This window comes from Ptychodera flava, assembly GCF_041260155.1.
Source record: "Ptychodera flava strain L36383 chromosome 3 unlocalized genomic scaffold, AS_Pfla_20210202 Scaffold_26__1_contigs__length_13983176_pilon, whole genome shotgun sequence".
In the NCBI taxonomy this organism is placed as follows: domain Eukaryota; kingdom Metazoa; phylum Hemichordata; class Enteropneusta; family Ptychoderidae; genus Ptychodera; species Ptychodera flava.
This window is the reverse complement of record NW_027248280.1, coordinates 4,238,456-4,258,792: the sequence shown is the minus strand read 5'-3', so window position 1 is coordinate 4,258,792 and position 20,337 is coordinate 4,238,456. Positions and strand designations below refer to the sequence as shown.

The following is a 20,337-nucleotide window of genomic DNA, read 5'->3' as shown; positions in this document are numbered from 1 at the left end:
TTACAGATTTTCTTTGCATGCCTGTGATTTTACTCTCTTTACAGTCTGTTAAAATAATATTTGATAGTGATATTTCAATCACTTTCCATGTAAATCTGTTGGTGATGTTTTTCATCCGCTTATTCCGGTATCTGGACGCAATTGAGCATTTTAAAAACCTATGTTCTAGAGAATCTACATCATCACAACAGAGTATAGTGACTTTTATCTTCCAAAAATATAAACCTTTGTTATATGAAAGTTAACGATGCAAAAGCTTCTAACAACCAGGAAAAAATCGTCAGTCACTGTAACCTTGTGCTATTAGAGGAAGAACATAAAATCTACTTATATTTGAAATGCAAACGTGGTCTCTGCAGTCTGTGGTTACTCGAAGGAGAAATTAAAACTTTTGATTTTACAAATATATGACGGCAAAACCTAGTTTAGCCCACGAAATTCAAAGTAAGAAGGACAAGAAGAAGATCATTAGTTTTAAATATTGGGACTTTGAAAAAACTGGCCCCGAGATGCATGGTAATTCAGAATAGACTACAGTGTGCTGCAATAGAAGGATACTTTTGGAAGCATATGCATGTATGCTATTATGTAATCCATTGACACACGTGCTTTTGCACACCAGAAAACCGGGATAGAACTTCTGAATATCATTTTTCATGTGCTTTTTTCCAGAAAAAGTTGAAAGCGTTACAGAATCAACGTAAGTTACAATGCCATACTCCAATTGGTAAATGCCAGAACTATGACTTCGATGTGCGCGTCTGGCGATCATGTTTTAACACGGATAGGCTACTATCGAACTGTAATACACGGGATCTATTTTACAGTCTACCCAAAAACGTGTCCGGCGCAGTTTTGAGAGTGGATACAATCTTGAAGATGTATATGATCGTTCTTTCACGCCTTTAGCATTAAATTAATTATCATTAAATTTACAAAATGTGTTCTGTAACTGTTCTTAGTATTTCTCTGCTTAGAAACCCCATACTTATCCAGGCGTGTCATTTCAACAGATATAAGAACAGCTGGCTTACACAGTTTGTAGCCCTTCTGTGGAGATGTGCAATACGTACGATCAGAGACAGGGGCTTGCTGAAAGTTCGATTCTACTCGGCTTTGGTAAGACTGTAAGCTTATAAGAATTCCAAGTTGAAAATTTTACTCGAACCGTTTCCAGTTGGGTCTCGCTTGCCAATTACAATTACTTTGCTTCCAATCTGATGGCGAATAAAATTGCATTGTGCATGAGTGATTGTTATTAAGAATTCATGATTATATGGCGAATTGAAACAAGTTCAATAAGATCTCATAAGAACATGATAGATAAACATTGAGAAGACGTGCATATAAATTATAGTATGACACTGTGCAATCTTTACGCTTTAAAATGACGAATCGTGTATGACGTATAATCCCACTTTTTAGGTCATGTCCCTTTTTATTGGTTTGGCCTACTTTCAAATCCCATACTCGCAGAGTGGCGTACGTAGTATCCAAGGAATGTTGGCAATGATGATATACCTGGTTGGCATGGACTCTTTCTGGCAAACAATACGGGTAAGTGTACTCATCAGTGTCGTCATGTTGTCTTGATATACCTGAGTTAGAGCACACAATGTAGTCAACCAGTGGTTCAAAAAAAAGTGGCTTGAGCACTAACACTTCTGAGAAATAAGGGCAATAAACCCCTTTGCACAGATAATGAAAACATTCTTCATTAAGGCAGTCTATTTTCTCAAATTGTTAGATATCAAAAAAAATATGAGAGGGAACGCATAATGTGACCATATTTCAAGCGATATAGCCAAAAGTATCGTACCAATGATACAGACTTTAGCTGCATTCCATTTGAGTTCTGAGTCTACAAAACAAAACTTCTAAAATCTTTTAAAGATTGTTATTGTACATGAATTGTTGAATTTTCTTCAAAGTGTGGGACAGTTTTGTTGATATCAACAGTGACCACACTATGTTCATTTTAGCCCAACCCTTGAAAATTTGACAGTGTATTTTTTCAGGATATTGTCCAAGTAAAGGTTTCTGAATTATTAAAAGTAATACTCTGTGGAAGGCTCCTGCCCTTCGAGTCCCAGATGCCTATTTAACCCTTTGAGTGCTGTAATTTTTCACACAAAAATTTTAGTGCAACATTTAACCAGTGTTTTTGAATTTTTCTGTAATTTTTAAAATAATATTGGACCAAATGGATATCACATTTCATTTGCTACAATTTTTAGTCAAAAGTTTGGCAAAAATCGGAAAAAAATTGACTAGGGAACATTTTATAAAGGTGACATAAATTGACAAAGGGTTTAAATGTTTGAGCATCCAATCCATTCCTGTGTGTGATTTATAACACACTTTATTAAAATCCGAACACAGTAAATATCTAACAATTCCGTCCCAAGTATCGCATCCAATAGACCAAGATAAATAAACAAATTTTAATTCAGAGTATACAACCAGAAGCAGTCCTATTCTTTCGTGAACATTCTAGTGGAATGTACAGAACAGACGCATACTTCTTGGCGAAGAGTCTCATGGAGGTATGTATTCCTATGGAATGTTTCGTCATAGGTATCTTCGTTAGTATTATGTAAAAGAAGGTGAAGGTTTCAGTTGTTTTTCGGCCTATCGTATCTATGAGTAAATGATGTTCAGGATGTGCCTTGACTAGTTTTATTCTAAAGGTCAAATGTTGCAACTATATCAAGCTATATTTACCGGATACCATACAATTCACTGATTTTGTATACATCTGGAAAATCAAAAAGATCAGTACAGATCAGTATTACATGCTCTTGATTTTCATAAAATAACCTCTAACGTCAACTTTATCGAACAGCACAACTAAATAAAGTAATACAGCAAAACCATTATCTCTATAGAGTTAAATAAACTTTTACGTTTCATAATTGTAGATTCCGATTTGCTTAATCGTTGCAATTCTCGGAGGATCCATCTCATATTGGATGACAGGTAAGGATTAAATAAAGTCCAATACTGCTCAATTAACGAACATAACGGTTAACACTGAGGTGTAAGGACAGAGAAAAGGGGAGAACAGTTATTTTCTACCGTATTATCAGTCAGTTATCACCCTACCATGCGATTTTCTAGCCCGCTACCCTGTTTTCCTTCGGCCTCACACACGAGAGGTATTCAATTGAACCCTTGTCAGTCCGGTTTGTTATATCTCTTCTCTGGAGACAGGGCATCCTTATCTTTTCTCTGTGCTAAATACTTCTTTGTCTTAGGGATGACACGTAATAAACTCCATGAAACTATTATTTTACTATTTTTGACCAGCGAACTCGTTAGCTTATATAAAATAGGCCACAAAAATAGCCGTACTTCTGTGATCTTATCCAGCGCCTCGCTCCATACTATTCGGGGAGTGAGGGGGCGGGGGTCAGTAAAAGGTCTAAGTAGACGATTTATAAAAATCCAATTACCTTCCAGCAGTCATGGCAGTACATCTGAGTATTTTATCTCCCAGTCTTGAAGGTTTTGAAAGACAAAGTAGGAAGTAAAAATATTAATATTCACTCAGATGTCTTTGTGATTTACCTTCTTAAGGTTTAAATCCCGAGATAGAAAGATTCTTCACATACTTGTTCTTGCTATTTGTTGTTGGGCTTGCCGCCTCTGCACTCGGTAAGTTAATATCGTGAACTCTTTCGTCATTAAAAAATAAATAACTATATTTACATGGAAACAAACTCATATCTATGCTAATTATTAGTGCTCTTCAATTATCACGATATGAGTTTTGAACCCTTATCTATGGCTTCAGTTAGTGTATAACCAATTGCGCAAAATTTTGCACGATTCTAAACGTATAGGATTTTGACATTACTGAAGCACACATTACAGGCAACTTTTGTTGAAAATCTGCTGGATACAATTGCTTCGAACAACTATATCCTGGAAAACGTTTAAATACATTTTGTGCTTTTAACTGTTCTATGCCATCACATCCTTATTATTTCTTGACTGCCACTTTTAAATTGCAGGTTTTACGGTGTCCACGGCGTGTACTACAGATGCCATAGCTTTGGCCGTCAGTGTCTTCATAATTATGCCAGTTGATATATTCACAGGATTCTACATCAACGTCGAGTATGTATAACACTGACATCTGATATGAATATTGACTAAGGCCCATCAGTATAGCGTTGGCATGGTTTAAGGTTTGACTTGTCTGCTGCTGTAAAGCTCAAATGATATACTGTTGAAACTTGAACCTTCTCACGTCCTGTTTTATCGGGTATTTGTACTGATATTAACATACATGTATGGGTATACACTAAATATATAAAGTTACCATAGTATTTAGGAAGACAAAGTATACAATGCTCTATTGGCTGCCAACACACGTTTGTTTGAATGTTATGTTGAGGTGTTCTTGCTGTCGTATAATATAATGGACAGATATCGAATTAAATATTCATGGTCATGTTCATGTTCATGTTCACAGAGAGGTAAATATTCGAAGTTGGCAAAGGGATATAACGGAAACGAACTCTATTCGCATTGAATTTTATCGCTGTGATAACGTTCTGCGTCGTAAAATAATCTGTGAAATCCTTTCATGTTGTGCTGATAAGCTAAACCTTACCTTCATAGGACAATCCCTGTATACCTGCGTTGGTTTGAGTACATATCATACACAAGGTACGGTTACGAGGCACTGTCTATCAACCAATGGTTCGAGTACGGAGACCTTGGTAAGACCATAGCTGTTTTCTTCAAAGTGTGGGAATATATATTATAGCCCAAACAAGGGACTATGTGCCCGAGGGTAGGTGACCATTAGCCAAACGTAAGGAGGGTCAATGGTCTCCTGCCTCGAGGGTACAAAGTCCCCTGTTTGTGCTAAAATGCTTTATTACATGCCTCTTGTACATAGTTTTCACGCCAAATGTTTCCAATAGGTTTGTTTGAGCATAGAACAATTTTCATCGTCGAATGGCGCACTGACATATTTAACTCAGTGTTATGCGATTTATCGATTTTTCATGCATAATTTCTAAAGAAAACGGATTTCCTATGTAAAACATGTAATTTGAACATTTTTTCAATACCAAAGTTGTCAGGTTGAAAATAGTTCCGGTTCACTTTCAGTCAAATGATGACTAAGCGGCCCGCGATGTCATAATCGAGTTACCGTTAAACCCTTGACACTGCCCAATGCTTCTAAGTATAATTAGATATATATCAGATCAATATTTGTTGCACGTATCATCAAGTTTGGTGCGGGAATTCCAGAGTTATGTCACTAATAACAAAAGTTCATTAAATATGCAAATGAGCAGATAATTGACATGACACTCACAGTATCATCATAATGTTCTGAGATTGTCATCTGTGAAAAGTTTTATGAAATTTTGTGTAGTATTTCTTGATATATGTCTACACTGTCATTACCGTCTCCATAGGGAAACCATTGTATGGAAAAAACTGCATAACTTCATTAATATGCAAGCCACACTGACCAAAATCTTATCAGTTCTTGCAAGTAGCATATGGTACCTGAGTACCAAATCTGACTTGGATCTGTTTTGGTGTTTTTGAGCTATCGTGTAAACAGACAGACAGACAGACAGACAGACAGACAGACAGACAGACACACACACACTCAAACACACACACACGGATAGACAGACAGACATCGCTATGACATTAGCCCACGTGTGAACACGTGAGCTAAAAAGCGCTGTGACAAAAAATTAAAGATCAGTAAGCCGTTTGAAACAAGAAAGGTGGTTGTAACAAACGTACAATGGAATGAAACTGACCTGGGTGCGGAGAGTAGAACTATACCAGCTGAAGTGGAGGGTCGGAATGAGCAAGTTCATGGCCGAAAAACTACTTAGATGGACAAAAATAGTCTAAACTAAGGGGTCCCCTAAGTGGCTGGAAAAAGGGAAGAGTAGAAAACGCAGGAAAGTAGCTTTACCCTTCTCTTTGGTTAATGCCCTTGGGTGTGAGTGTATCGATTTCTGTAATGTATTTTTGTTCACAGTCTTCTTTTACGGGTATTCGTGGTGTGTACTTTGTGTAAACCAGTAGCTTGGAAGTGAGATGGACTGTGGTAGAGTTGATTGAAATGTTCTGAGACTGGGGTGGGTTTATGACTGCGGATTGTGTATATGTGTTTGTAAATTCGTCTTTTAAGTTCCCTTTTCGTTTCCCCAATGTATTGTTTTGTACATTTTGGCAAGTGATAATGTAAATGAGGTTCCGGGTGTTGCATGAGATTTTGCCGATGATGTTGTTGGTTTTACCCGTAGTGGAGCTGGTAATTGTGTTGGTTTCTGTAATGAATCGCCATTGGTTGCAGTTACCGCTGTGTTTAGTTTCACCTGTTATGGGTTGATCAGGTAGTTTTTTGAGATCTGCTCTTACGAGAATTTTTCTTAGATTTGGAGGTTGTCTGAAGGCTGTGATCGGTATTTCCGGAATGGCTTTGTTTATTTCTCTGTCCTCGGAAATGATACCCCAGTGTCTGCGTATAATGTTGGATTTCTTAGGAAGAGTGGAGTTGAAGTAGTAACAAAGGGGATTCTCTTATGGTGGAGCTTATCAGTAGGTTTGGTGGCAAGTAAGTCGCTTCTTTCTATGTTTCTGGCTTTGTCAATGCAAGTTTTGACTGTTTTGGATTTGTAGCCTCGTTTTGAAAAATGATGTGTAATTTCTTTTGTTGCTTTGTCACAAGTGGAAGTGTCTGAACAGATACGTCGATAACGAAGAGTTTGGCTCCGAATGACTGAATTGAAAGTGTGTTTAGGGTGGCAAGATGTTGGGATAGGGATGTTTATCTGTGGGTTTACTGTAGATCCAAGTATGAACAGAGTTGTTTTGTATTGACATATCAGTATCCAGGAAAGAAATGTGTTTTGAGCTATGTTCCATGGTGAATTTGATGATAGGTTGTATTTCATGACAGTGTTGGCGGAATTTCAAGAGAGCGGAGAGGCCCTGGATCCAGATAAAGCGGACGTCGTCAATAAATCTACGCCATTGTGTGGGCTTGAGGGGTGTTTATTAAGGATAATATTTCCAATTTTGTCCATTGCGAGGTTAGCATATGACGAGGCTACTTTAGAGCCCATAGCCGCCATCGCGAGGTTGGCATATGACGGGGCTACTTTAGAACCCACTTAGGGGACCCCTTCGTTTAGACTACTTTTGTCCATCTAAGTAGTCCCTCGGCCATGAACTTGCTCTTTCTGACCCTCCACTTCAACTGGTATAGTTCTACAGCGGGTAAAGCTCTACTCTCCGCATCCAGGTCAGTTTCATTTCATTGTACCTTTGTTACAACCACCTTTCTTGTTTCAAACGGCTTACTGATCTTTAATTTTTAGTCATAGCGCTTTTCAAGTTTTTTAAATCACTACTGGTTTTTAATTTCGTTCCTTACTACTATAGTTTTGGTTTTTTCACTCACTGTAGTTTCAGTTTTCACAAGTATTGTAATTTTCATTTGATTTAGATTTTACCCTCAGTTTACCTTTTACAAGCCTGATTTTTACTTTGTATGTGCTCCCTTTTATTTGTCAGCTTTTACCCTGAAGAAGCCAACTTGTGTGCTGCCGAAACGTCGGTATATTTTAAATAAAGATCGTTAGAAGACAAAGAGTACTGATTGAACTGCCTTATAAAATTATCTATGCTATGATCCTGGTGTGGTCCCGCACTCTACGTGCTGCTTCTATGGTTGTAGTTGGACTGACTCTTTTTAGAACACTCTTTGTAATTAGGTATATAACTCTGAAAATACGGCACCGAAGTCAGTGAAATCTGGTACAGATATTGATCTGATAAATATCTAATTGTACTGACAAGCATTTGGCAGTATCAAGTTAACAAATAGCTCATTAGCATATTTTATGAAGTTTTGTAATTAGTCATATAACTCCGAAATAACTGCACCAAATGTCATGAAATCTGCTGCAGATACTGATCCGACAGATATCTAATCGTGGTGTAAAACACGTACTTTTGTGGAGTTAATTAAAGGTTCATTTGCATATTTAATGAACTCTGTAATTAGTGATATTACTCCAAAATTACAGCATGACATTTGATGAAACTTGCTATAGATATTGATCTGATAAATATTTTAATTGTACTGAGAAGCATTGGGCGTGTCAAGTTAATAATTAGCTCATTTGCATATTAAATAAAGTTTTGTAATTAGTGATTTAACTCTGAGAGTACTTTGCGAAAGTTGATGAAACGTGCTACATATAATGGTATAACAGATATCTGATTGTTCTTACTACACGCCTCACACGGGTGTCGATTATATTGGTAGGAATTTGGTTTATTGACAGGAATATTGAAAAACATAATACAATAGTAGCAGTAGACTGTATACACGTCTAGTCTTATCAGAAGTCTTTCTTCCACTCCCCATCGTGTGCTCAATTGAACTGCTGTCAGAATATCCAATGTCTGTCTTTGTTCTTGTGTTTGGTTAGTGATTATCCTGAGGTCTGCAAATGTTGCGTAACATCTCCTTGTTCGTTGTTGTGTCACTTTATATGAGACAGGTCAAAGGCACAATTGTAGTACAAAACTTAATAACAGTCAAAAAGTTATGCAGTAATTCATGTCACACTGTATTATTTCATGTGTCCAGTAGTGTATGATAAATGTTAATACATGTCAAGTCATCAGCAGTCAATTTCAATGGTTCATAGCTAAGTTTGTAATTTTGTCAAACTCGAAGTCATTCCTTCCATTCAGGGGTCACATTAGTAGGTCAAGTTGTTCTGTTGAGTAAACGCTAAAATTTCTAGTCTCTTAACTGGATATCCAACATTCTGTGAGACGTACTACTATTAATGAACCTGTTTTAAAACACGTGAGCACATTCAGTTTATATCTGGTAGTTGCTTGTAATGAAAAGGTGGCAACAGTTTCAAAATATTATATCACCGTGCAGACACCAATAGCACTCCAATTTCCCCTACATAGTTTGGTCAACCTGACCATTTTATTGGAACTTTAAGGTAGATTTTCCGTAGAGCAGAAATGGGATGAGGGAATTCGTTGAGCATTTCAAACAGAATTCTGAAATGACATATTGGAGAAACATAAGCTGCATACAAGGAAATACAATAAAGTGATTTGATAAAACTTTTAGTTTTCAGTTCCTCTAGCATATCGTAATACAATATATATGTCCCTGATAACAATCAGTTAATCAAATACGCTACAGCGGCAAGGTTTAATTATTTAAAGGTATACAGTCACCTGTAATCTAAATATGCCCATATACGGTCAAAGGGGCGTTCCTTGGTATTCAAAATGCACATGTGAGGGCGCTGTTTAAAAAAGCGGCCACCCGCTTAAAATCAGTGATTGGTTAGATTTTCTCTTTCCATGGTAACTGTGGCAAAATTGGAACAGATGACAGTGTACCTTTAACTTCCCCATTTCTATTCATCTCAATTGCAGCGTGTGACGTTGATTCAAATAAAACCGAGAATATTTGCCTGCCGGATGGTGATTCTGTTTTAGAAATGTACAGTTTTTATCCTGTGAGTATATATATATAAAACAACCTTGAAAGATGGATAAAACTGTAGTAAGTGAAAAATGGATAATAATAAAAAATCGTCATAAGTTCAAACAGGCCACAATTTTTAAACTTAGCTCTTTAGCACCAGCTAGAATCAATGAACAATTTAACGTTTTTAATCTTTCTCTTGTTTAATTGTTTCTTTTTAGTTCCTTTATCTCCACATTTCCTCAGTGAGTTTTTAGTGCTGACGAAGGGTTGTACCCGAAACGTTCATGCTGTATTCTCTGCGATTTTGCAAGTGTTTTTATCTCCCGCTGGCCATTCAGTATTTTACGTATCCATTTAACTTGTTGCAGTTTTTATCCTCTGCTCTTTTACAAGTGATTTTACCTCCCGCTTGTCGGTCAAGTTTATATATATATATATATATATATATATATATATATATATATATATATATATATATATATATATATATATATATATATATATAATCTGATTGTATATCTCTTTTCTCTATGTATGTATGCATGTTAGTGCTTCCGGGATGGACGGATGGTTGGATGGATGTTTTTACAGACCTAAGTATGTGTGTGTTTAAAAAGTTTAACTTTCATCAAGCCTTGTTAACCTGGCGTGATACAACTGTATGTTGAGTTGCTCATACCGTTGACATTTTGTTTCAGAAACATTTTCCCATGGATGTGACAATGCTACTCATACTTGCCGTCGGGTTTCAGCTGATAGCGTACTTGCTGTTGCTTGGTAGAACGTATCTGAAACTAAGTCATCGCAAAAATATGTGAAAGTGTGACACTTCTCCTGGCGATGCAATGGAAGTTGGTGTGAATAACAATTAAGACATACCATCACAAGTCTTAGAGTTGACTATATACTAAAAGGCGTTGCCATCTTCTGAATAGCTAAGAATTCGAAGAAAAAAATTGTCATTAATGCTCCTATTGAAATAACACGGTAACTTAACAATCGACTTCAAAGCTAGATGGACAACTTCTCAAGATATTCAGCATGTCTCAGTTGTCATCCAGATATTCTGATTTCACGAAAACGACAACGCAAATTTACAAGCGAATTCGATTATTGACTCTGTGATGGAACAAGAACGCAGTTGCCGATTACAAACTACCTCGCCTTCTCCTGTGTGCGATGTAAAGTATTGAAGACTGCAGCTTCAAACTTATTTTTTGAATGTGTAAGTTTGAGATGATATTTGCAATGCCAATGCGGGCTTTGAGTAAAGTCTATAATATTCATGACGATTTACTTGGTACAACATACGTTACTTTCTTGACCTGTCTCAATGGGAATCATTAAAGGGGAAGTTACAGGACCGTTGGCGCACAATAGGGGATTACTGATGAGAAAGCCATTTGCATACACGGGGCGGAAGTTTTTGAATTCTCATAACATCACTTTGACCGTATGATAAATTAATGTTTGAATAATCATGATGGGCATTTTCGTGACATATGCAAAGAGGGGTCAAATAGTCGTACAGGGAACACATTTAAAACATATCCGTTCTCCCTCAAAAGGGAACATTTTCTCCAGTTTATTTTCGACTCAAGTTTAGTCACTATATAGTTACAAACATCATATGTAAGATTGATAATGGGACCAAACAGGGCATAAAGGATCTGCAGCGTGTTTTATTTATATTTGCACAGATTTACGATAATCCGGCTTTTAAAGGGAAAGTTCTTGTTTAAGTATGGTTATTCTGACAATAAAATTTGCATCCTAGGTTGCGAAAATAAAGACAATTCGAATTCGTCAAGTCTACATATGGATCATTTCGCTGTATCATTTTCACAATAAACATATTTCCGTTTGAAATGACTTTATAGCAAATGTTATAACTTGTGTTAAGTGTCCATGGCCTAACGCAAAATATGCAAGGCGCCAGAGAGCCGTCGTACCCTACGAGCACTTAAATTTGTATATCATTAAATTTGTATATCAAACGAACCTCATCACGGCATTTTCCTTACCGCTTTCAAAATGTTCAGTTCTATTACAAAGAATATAAAGTGTAGTCTAACATAAGCTCTTATATTTTTGTTCTTCAGGGTTTTGTGTCCCACTGAACACGTATACTCCAATCACAAATTGTTCACGTGCACATACAATACGCTGTTGAGTATTTAATGCTGATAATTTGTTGCGCACGCTAGTCCAGAGATTGTATATTCGGGCTACTATGAAGTGGTGGTTATTACCGTCTGGGATTACACACTATGGCATTCATGTGGGAAGTATACACTTTTGAATTCATGTGGGAATTATTCACTGTGGCATTCATGTTGGAATTATACGCTGTGACATTCATGTGGAAATTATACACGGTGGCATTCATGTGAGGATTTTACACTGCGGGAATTATACGCCATGGCATTAATGTGGAAATTATACGCTGTGGCATTCATGTGGAAATTATACACAATGGTATTCATGTGGGGATTTTCCTCTATGGCATTTACACATACATATACACAGCAATTTGTTTGTTGTTTTTTATACAATCCAAATATGGTCTTCAGGCGAATTTTTTGCATTTTCATGTATAAAGCTACTTTTCAGGCATACGTCGCGCGATTACTTCCAAACTTTGCACAGAGAAAATACACTGTGAGTTATATATGCACATAGATTTATTATAATAGAAGTATTTCATGCTACGATCCAATATGGCCAAGAGATGGGCATTTTGTTCCAATTTTTACATCTGTCTAGCCATTACACAGACATGTAATGCCAGTTCTTTTTCAAATTGACCACGGGAACAAGCTACATCACATACATATTATGCGTCCAATATATTCAGCGATATTATATATTATAGCCCAAACATGGGACTATGTGTCTTAGGGTAGGTGACCATTTGCCCGACGTAAGGAGGGCAAATGGTCACCTGCCCCGAGGGTACATAGTGCCTTGTTTGGGCTATAATGATTTTATTACATGTCTCTCTTACACAGTTTTCACTGAAAATATTTAGTTTATTGGCAAATGATAATCAGATGCTTTATTTCCATCTTTGATGAAAATCCGTTAAAAATGGAACGATTTTTATCATCGAATGGTGCATTGATATAGTTAACCTACTGTTATGCGGTTTATCATTTTTTCCTGCAAAATTTTCCTAAACTCGGATTTCCTATGCAACACATGAAATTTCCACATTTTTCTTTACATCAAAATGTTGTCAAGTTGAAAATAGTTCCGGTTCACTTTCAGTCCAGTGATGATTATGCTGCCCGCGACGTCATCGACGAGTTACCATTGAATCCTATGGAGCGCGCGACTTTCGATATAAGAGACATGTAATAAATGCCAATATGGTCACTGGGCAGCCATTTTGTTCTGAATTTTCCATGTCAAAAGCCATTAATTACTCATGCCTGGACCAAATGTATGAAGAGTGACAATTGCACAATGACAATGCATTGTTACTCACTTATGAATGTCAAACTTCTTCATGGTACAATCCAGGGTGCAAAATAACCGTTTTGATCTGACTTGTCATACCCACTGTCATACATATAGCCACATCAATTACCCAACTATTTGCATAAAATTAACTTTACTGGTTCCTTTAGTACTTTGTATATCAGCAGTGAACGTACACAATAAGACGAGGTTAATACTTTCTCAGCCTCTTTTCGGATGTGCTTACAGCACTTGCACTTCACCTTGATTCCCATTAATGGTGTCCAAATTTGACGCCCGAGAGGCGACTATTTCACTTACAATAACTTGTTGAAAAAAACAAATGAACAAACAAACAAACAAACAGAATGTTTGACTGAATATACAAACTAACAAACTACATGAATGTTTGACCTTAGGTGCTCCAGTGTTCCATTAGTTTTTGTACCCGCAACTAAACGCGTACGTAAGCAAATGATATATGAATATCATCCTCCTCTCGTTGAGATACAGAACAGTTCTGTTTTCCATTAGCTCTTGCATGTAACGAACGTGGATATAGCTATTAGTGCTTCAGTTATTCAATAAGCAGGGGTATTGGGTGATCGTACGTATTTATGACCCGGTATCAGAGAGCATCTTCCGTTTTCTGTATAAGTACACGTGCGGTTGGCACGGTCAGTAGCCCTTGTGACACACACATACACACAGACAGCCAGGCTGAGATTCATACAGACAGGCCGACAGAAGACTGGTAAACATTACTATGATTATTCCCAATGGCATAACCAATCGTGAAGGCAAAACCATTTTTCTCGCAAGTCCTCCTTGCAGGGATATGATTCATGAGTGGCGTGAAAATCACGTTACCGCATGCACTTCAAGATTACAAAAAGTGTTTGACCATTTTGATAGACATAATGCCTCAACTATGACATATTTCTTTTATTAGGTTTGTATGACCATTTTCAGCCTACTCACATGTTGTCTAATAAAAACAAATTATGCGGTCGTTTCGTAATCGACCTCCGTGACCTGTTTTTATTTATAATTTTTTCTTTTACAGTTAGTGGTTATACGAAATTTACTGGTTGCAGAATAATATTGTATTGCTTTCTCATTGACACAAAAAGAAAGCAGCATATTTTTTTAATTTCAAATCTCGTGATGTGTTATCGTGATCAGTCTACCTTCTTTCACTGTGAAAAAGCTGTTTTATTGATTTAGATATTTCTTGAGAAATTTCTATTTCAAGGTACAGAGAAGGTAATAAACGGCTTGAATAAAAGATATAAGTAGCTTCAGTTTTGAAACTCCTTTTTCAGTGTTTATGATCTTATCTGGATCGTGTACTCACTTCAGTTTACTAGCATGGTTTGAATTCAACTCCACTGATGATGGAGATTGACCTGATCTTTTGTTTGTATGAAGGGAAGAACATTACAGACAGGAGGATACGTCAACTGTAACTGTAACGTTCAGATCAGTATTGTTTTCTTTAAATAAAGAAAGCAATTAATGTTTGTTTTTTAACTTAAGCGCGGCACATAAGCATCGCTGTTGTTGTTAACATTTTATATCCTTATTTTTATAAGAAAGATGTTTGAGCATTAAGAATGTGTGTGTTCCTGGTCACGAGATTCGTCTGAAATCTACTTGCGAATTACTGTTACAATTGGAGTCTGTGCGAATGCATGAACCGTAATAAAAGGTTGGCATATGTTCATTCGATATCGTGGATATTGATAACAATAAATGAAGAACTTCAACATTAAAATTCAAAAAACAGTAACAAGCAAAGCATACACACTCCTGACAGAAGATCGCAAGGTATTAAAGCAGCGATCTCACTATCGTCCCTAAAACGTTCCTTATGCAAAGCTGTGGATATGAGTGGTTACTGAGTTAATGTGCAATACCAGTTTGAAGTGTATCACTTAAATTTCAATTTTTTTTCCTTCACTAGGTAAATATATGTACAAACTGTAGTAAATTTCTGTCACGATAATAAAATATAAGATAAACAGTCAAATAGGTATGTTAATATTGGCTCATAAAGGCAGAAAAGCAGTTGTGAATCGTTCTTTAAATATTCTCTTCCTATGGTTAAACTCGTACATAACTATTCCGTCACCCATATTCATGCCAACGACGACTCCTCCCTCGAAAGTTTCTTTTGATAGCGGTTTACCTCTATTAATAAAACGTATGACGTACTTTCCTCCCGATGCACTGGTTGGTTAGCGAAAACATTGGTCACGTGCTTTGAGAGACGGGCACTCGTTGATTAAAGTTCACCTCAAGGAAGCGACGGTGGCACCACATCGCCTACAGTCGCTGGACTAGTGTATTCCTTGCACGACGGAGCTTCTACGCGAAATGTCAGACGACATGGGCGAGAATGAAGGGATCCCTCTCTCTGACAGGCAGCGTTTTCTGGACAGCGGAAAGAACTCGCTCTGCAATAGTGAGGAGACTTCCTTCGCGTCTTTTGAGTTCCAGACGCCTCGGACGCCGACTCATTTGCAAGACAATGGACTGGCATTAACGTGGGATTGCATCACGGTGCGAACAATGCCGAAGAGAAGCCGTTTTCCATGGAAACGAAACGACGACATCAACGAGCAAGGAAGAGAAATTATCTGCAGAGGTCAGTAGACATAAGGCTGTTCCAGTTTGTGAAATGCAGCGCTTTGTCAACAATAGAATGCTTGACTGCAGGGGCTTTAATATGTTTTACTAGCAGTAGTTGCTGTACCCGCAACTTACAATAATGTAAACAAGTATCACATCAATCTCACCTTCAACTCGTCGAACTACAAAACATTATGCTTTCCATTGCTCTTTTATCGTCACCAATTTCTATGGAGCCTTTGCACTTTTGTAACCTGTCGATCAATTAACAGAGGTGACCATGTGATTGCATGTATTCATGACGCCATTCAGATCGCATCTTAAGTTTCTTCTTTTGTCTGGATATACGGCGGGAGATCACGATCGGTACCCTTGACACACACACATACAGACAGCCAGACAGGAAGAGATACAGACGTGTATGGCACCTCATACTTTTGAGAAATTTGAAAAATATGCAGGTCCAATAATTCCACATTAATTGCAATCGTGTTTATGTTGTTTAGACAGAGCACATTATGCTTTCGTTCCGTGATCGACCTCTGTGACCTTCATTGTTTAGATTTTTCTCATTTACAGTTAGTGGCTATGCACAACCCGGGACACTGTTAGCAATACTTGGGCCAAGGTAGGAAAATAACTTAAAATCGCAACTTTTTAAGTAAATTTTACTCTACGGAAAAATTAGTGAACATATTGAGTTACATTCCTCGCAGTCGAAGTTTTTTGATCGACAAAAACAAGATCAAGTACCTGTAATCGTTAGTTTTCGGTGCCTGTAATGTGGTACTTCAACTTGTATTCACGTGCTGTCGGGGAGTTCTTTGGAAACATTAATTTTATTGCAGCTTTGTCGATGGAATGCAATTAACGACAGATGTCATTATGATGATCATTTTGAGGCAAAGAATTACGTCACGGTCCATGCATCAACAACAAGGTCACCATCAGTGTACAAATGTGTATTTTTTTCGTTACTGCTGTCTGGAATTTTATAAATTTTCAATGAATAACATGAATGGAATTCGATGTCCTGTTGCCATCACCCTGAGTAGAGTGCTTTTATAGATCATCCTTTTATTAGCATTCATTTCTGGAAATGCGTTTTGAAATAACCTGTGCCATACAGCGGTAGCGGAAAATCCACTCTGCTGGACGCAATCACATTCCGTACGAAGAACGGACTGGAAGTTAACGGCAATATCTTGGCCAATGGAGAACCCGCAGGCGACTCTATTACGAGCGCTATGGCCTACGTCCAACAGGAAGACATGTTTCTGTCGACGCTCACTGTCAGAGAACACTTGCAATTTCAGGTAAACGGCGAACTTAACTGGAACTTCTCTATTCTGCTATTTTGGACCACTCTTTCCAAATGTCTGGTCGCTGATCTAATAGCATCAACCCCTCCTTCCCTATATATATATATATATATATATATATATATATATATATATATATATATATATATATATATATATATATATATATATATATATATATATATATATATATATATATATATATGTGTGTGTGTGTGTGTGTGTGTGTGTGTGTGTGTGTTATGGTTCTTTGTTTTTTTAGAGACAGTGCCCAGTGTTGCTAGTTGTGTGGTACGATAAATAGTTGTTGGAAGAATATTCACACTCTATTATATTCTGGTTGTCGCTGTTTTATTTCACTTCGCACAACGTTTCGTCCGAGAAGTCGGACTTCATCAGGTGTTCTTTTGAAAAAAATCAAGTACAGTTTAGATGTGTAAAAGGGACACCTCTTTTTGAAAACAGAAAATTACAGAGCAGTTAAGGGTTGTTTTAGTAATTGGGCTTACCTGGTGTATTCGCGTGGGATGGTAAATGGCACGCAGATGGTTACAGGCAGAGTTATTTATTGGTTATATATGAGGGCGCTGTATTTTGCATCATTACAGCGAACGGCAGTTTATTTAACATGCAAGAATGTTGAGGCCTTGAGGTGTTAATGTGCATAATTTTTTATATCCATTGGATTCTATATTTCTGCAGATGGTGTCATAGGTGTCTTGACCTTAATTATGCCGATTACGTCAACATATTGGATTGTATGGTTTGGTTGGTTTAAGTGCAGAGCTACTGCGGTGTTCAAATTTCACCTGATTGATGATAGGTGATTATTGAAGCGTAGTCTGACTCTGCCTTAGTTTCTCCGACGTATTGCTTTTTACACCGTGTGCAGTTATTAAAGATATTATGTTCTTTGTTTGCATGTGATATTATGTATTATTTTGTGTGTTGTTTTGCATGTGGTGCTTGTGAATTATGTTGCATAGTGTGAGTATTTCCATACGTTGCAGCCTCTGGTAGAATTGCATTTTAAAGAAACCTGCTGTTTTTGTAGTGCTGGACACGTTACTGTGTACCAGCAGATCACATAGGTTTTTACTGCGGCGATGTGCTATGATCGGGAGTTGTGGGATGGCATTCTGACAGCAGATAGACAGATGGAGTATGTGGAGTTGAGTGTGAGGTTGAAAAATGTAGAATAACATAGCTTGGGCCATTTTTGCCCCATGGCTGTGCCAAATTTTGCAGGTAGTGTTGACCATCAAAGGTAAAGTTGTTATTGTACAGAATTAGTCGCAGAAATTTAATTATTGTTTTGGTGGGTGGGTTATTTGTCAGTCTGTTGTTGGGGGCTTGTTCGCATGCACATATACCTTCTTTGATCGAAATGTTGGTGTATAGTGCTGTCACGTCAAAAGCTGCCCGGAGGTACTTGACCTAGATTTCGTATACGCTGGAGAAAAGGGTTATGTCTTTCAGTGTCACAGTGATGGGAGTTTTGTTACGAGGGGTTGGAGGAAGTAATCAACGTATTGAGAAATTTTCTGTGTTGGATGATTGATGGTGAAAATGATGGGTCTAAATGGCATGCCTTCTTTATGTATATTGGGTCTAAATGGTATGCCTTCTTTATGTATTTTGGGAAGGATGTAAAACCTGCCGGGGCTAGGTTAGTTCATATGAGGTAGTCACAGGTTTGTTGGTTCATATTACCCTCTTTGTATTCTTCTTCTATCGCCTTTCTTACAATTTTGTTTATTCTATTTGTGGATCTGATTTGAGTTGTTCATAATGCAAGGGGTTATTGGTAGTTTGTTGGCCTCTGTGGTGTAATGGAGTGTATCCATCACAACAGTGGCCGAATCCTTGCCAGCCGGTTTTATTACTATATCTTTTCTTTGTTAAAGGGTCTTTCTTGAGTGCTTCCTCCTCTCTACGTAAATTATCTCTGACAAAATTTGTGCCTTTATAGTTACTTATGTCTTTGTTGACCATAGCGATGTATGTCTCTAAGAAAGGGTCACGATTTAGAGGTGGTACAAAAGCCCTTTTCTTTTGAGATTCCGTGCGGGGTGTCAACAGTATCTGGCTCATGGAAAAATTCTGCCAGACGCAGACGTCGATAGTATGACTTCATATCTGTGGTTAGTTGGGCTTTGTCACTTTTGGTAGGGGTTGGGCAAAACGTGAGTCCCTGCAATTATTTGGCACAGCCATGGGGCAAAAATGGCCCCAAGCTATCCTAAAATATTTATGTACAAACTGAAGAACAAAATTCTACAAACTATACAAGACAAACCACTGAACTGGGCACGCTTCATTCACAACGTTAACTCTATATGGACTGACAGCAACTCAGTAATCCAGACATTGCTCGACTTCGTATGTATATATATATATATATATATATATATATATATATATATATATATATATATATATATATATATATACTTGTTTAGTACAAGATAAGCTGGAGTAGAGTGTTCAATACTAGAGTAGAGCTAAATGCACGACTGTGTTGATCAGGATAATCTAAAATATTACATTTCCACTACAAATTTGTTACGTATAGACTGCAGAGCCGCCTACACGCATCGGGTGGCTGTGATCGACTGAAACGTTAGGCGGGGAACGATTCCTTTTGTTTTGTTTTTGTTGGCACCTGTTTGTTGCAAATCTTTGTTTGGCATCTGTTTGTTTATCAACCTTATATATAACTTATATATAAATATATATATATATATATATATATATATATATATATATATATATATATATATATATATATATATATATATATGCATCTCTATCTTTCTCACGGCGGCACTTTTCTATTGCATCACAGTACGTGTAAGGCAGCCAAGTCTTTATCTGTCATTGTTATTGATTGATTGATTGATTGATTTAGCACCAAAAATATTACCATACAGTACAAACAAGAAAAAAGACAAAGACAGAAGTGCTGGGATAACACAGAAAAGTTTAAAACTTATTTCCATTGTGGTCCCACGAAAAATAAAATCACAAGCAAATCGGCACGACAACAATTAATAAAAAACAAAATCATTTTACCTCACGTTGAATCATTGCTTCATAAAAATACTTCTTTAACTTTCTTTTAAACAGAGAATTTGAAGTAATACTCTGTATATTTCTTGGAACTTTGTTCTATCAACACTAGCTGTATATACAAAACTATTCCGATAAAACCGAGCCCCACCTTGAATAAAAATAGAATAGGGTCCGGATCTCATTCTATGGACATGACTGTTAAAACAAAATTATCAGACAAATATTTCGGTGCTAATCCTAATGTAACTCTATGAACGTGATTGAGTTTTATATATGCGACTCTGTGGCTAACAGGTAGCCATCCCATTTGTTTGA

General features: G+C 37.1%; 2 protein-coding genes across 2 annotated transcripts in view; both read left to right on the top strand.

Annotated features, from left to right (window-relative positions):
- Nucleotides 1–10,469, top strand: part of LOC139125738 (protein white-like) — a 36,420-nt gene extending 25,951 nt beyond the window's left edge. Inside the window, exons 9-17 of the mRNA XM_070691836.1 lie at nt 997–1,119; nt 1,426–1,557; nt 2,454–2,546; nt 2,922–2,979; nt 3,580–3,657; nt 4,017–4,122; nt 4,630–4,730; nt 9,475–9,557; nt 10,228–10,469. Of these exons, the coding sequence (XP_070547937.1) occupies nt 997–1,119; nt 1,426–1,557; nt 2,454–2,546; nt 2,922–2,979; nt 3,580–3,657; nt 4,017–4,122; nt 4,630–4,730; nt 9,475–9,557; nt 10,228–10,347 (894 nt within the window). The 3' untranslated portion in view covers nt 10,348–10,469. The remainder of the gene's footprint in view (nt 1–996; nt 1,120–1,425; nt 1,558–2,453; nt 2,547–2,921; nt 2,980–3,579; nt 3,658–4,016; nt 4,123–4,629; nt 4,731–9,474; nt 9,558–10,227) is intronic.
- A 4,790-nt stretch (nt 10,470–15,259) lies between these two features.
- Nucleotides 15,260–20,337, top strand: part of LOC139126063 (protein white-like) — a 29,415-nt gene continuing 24,337 nt past the window's right edge. Inside the window, exons 1-3 of the mRNA XM_070692122.1 lie at nt 15,260–15,641; nt 16,205–16,253; nt 16,755–16,941. The gene's annotated coding sequence lies outside the window, so the exon portion shown is untranslated. The remainder of the gene's footprint in view (nt 15,642–16,204; nt 16,254–16,754; nt 16,942–20,337) is intronic.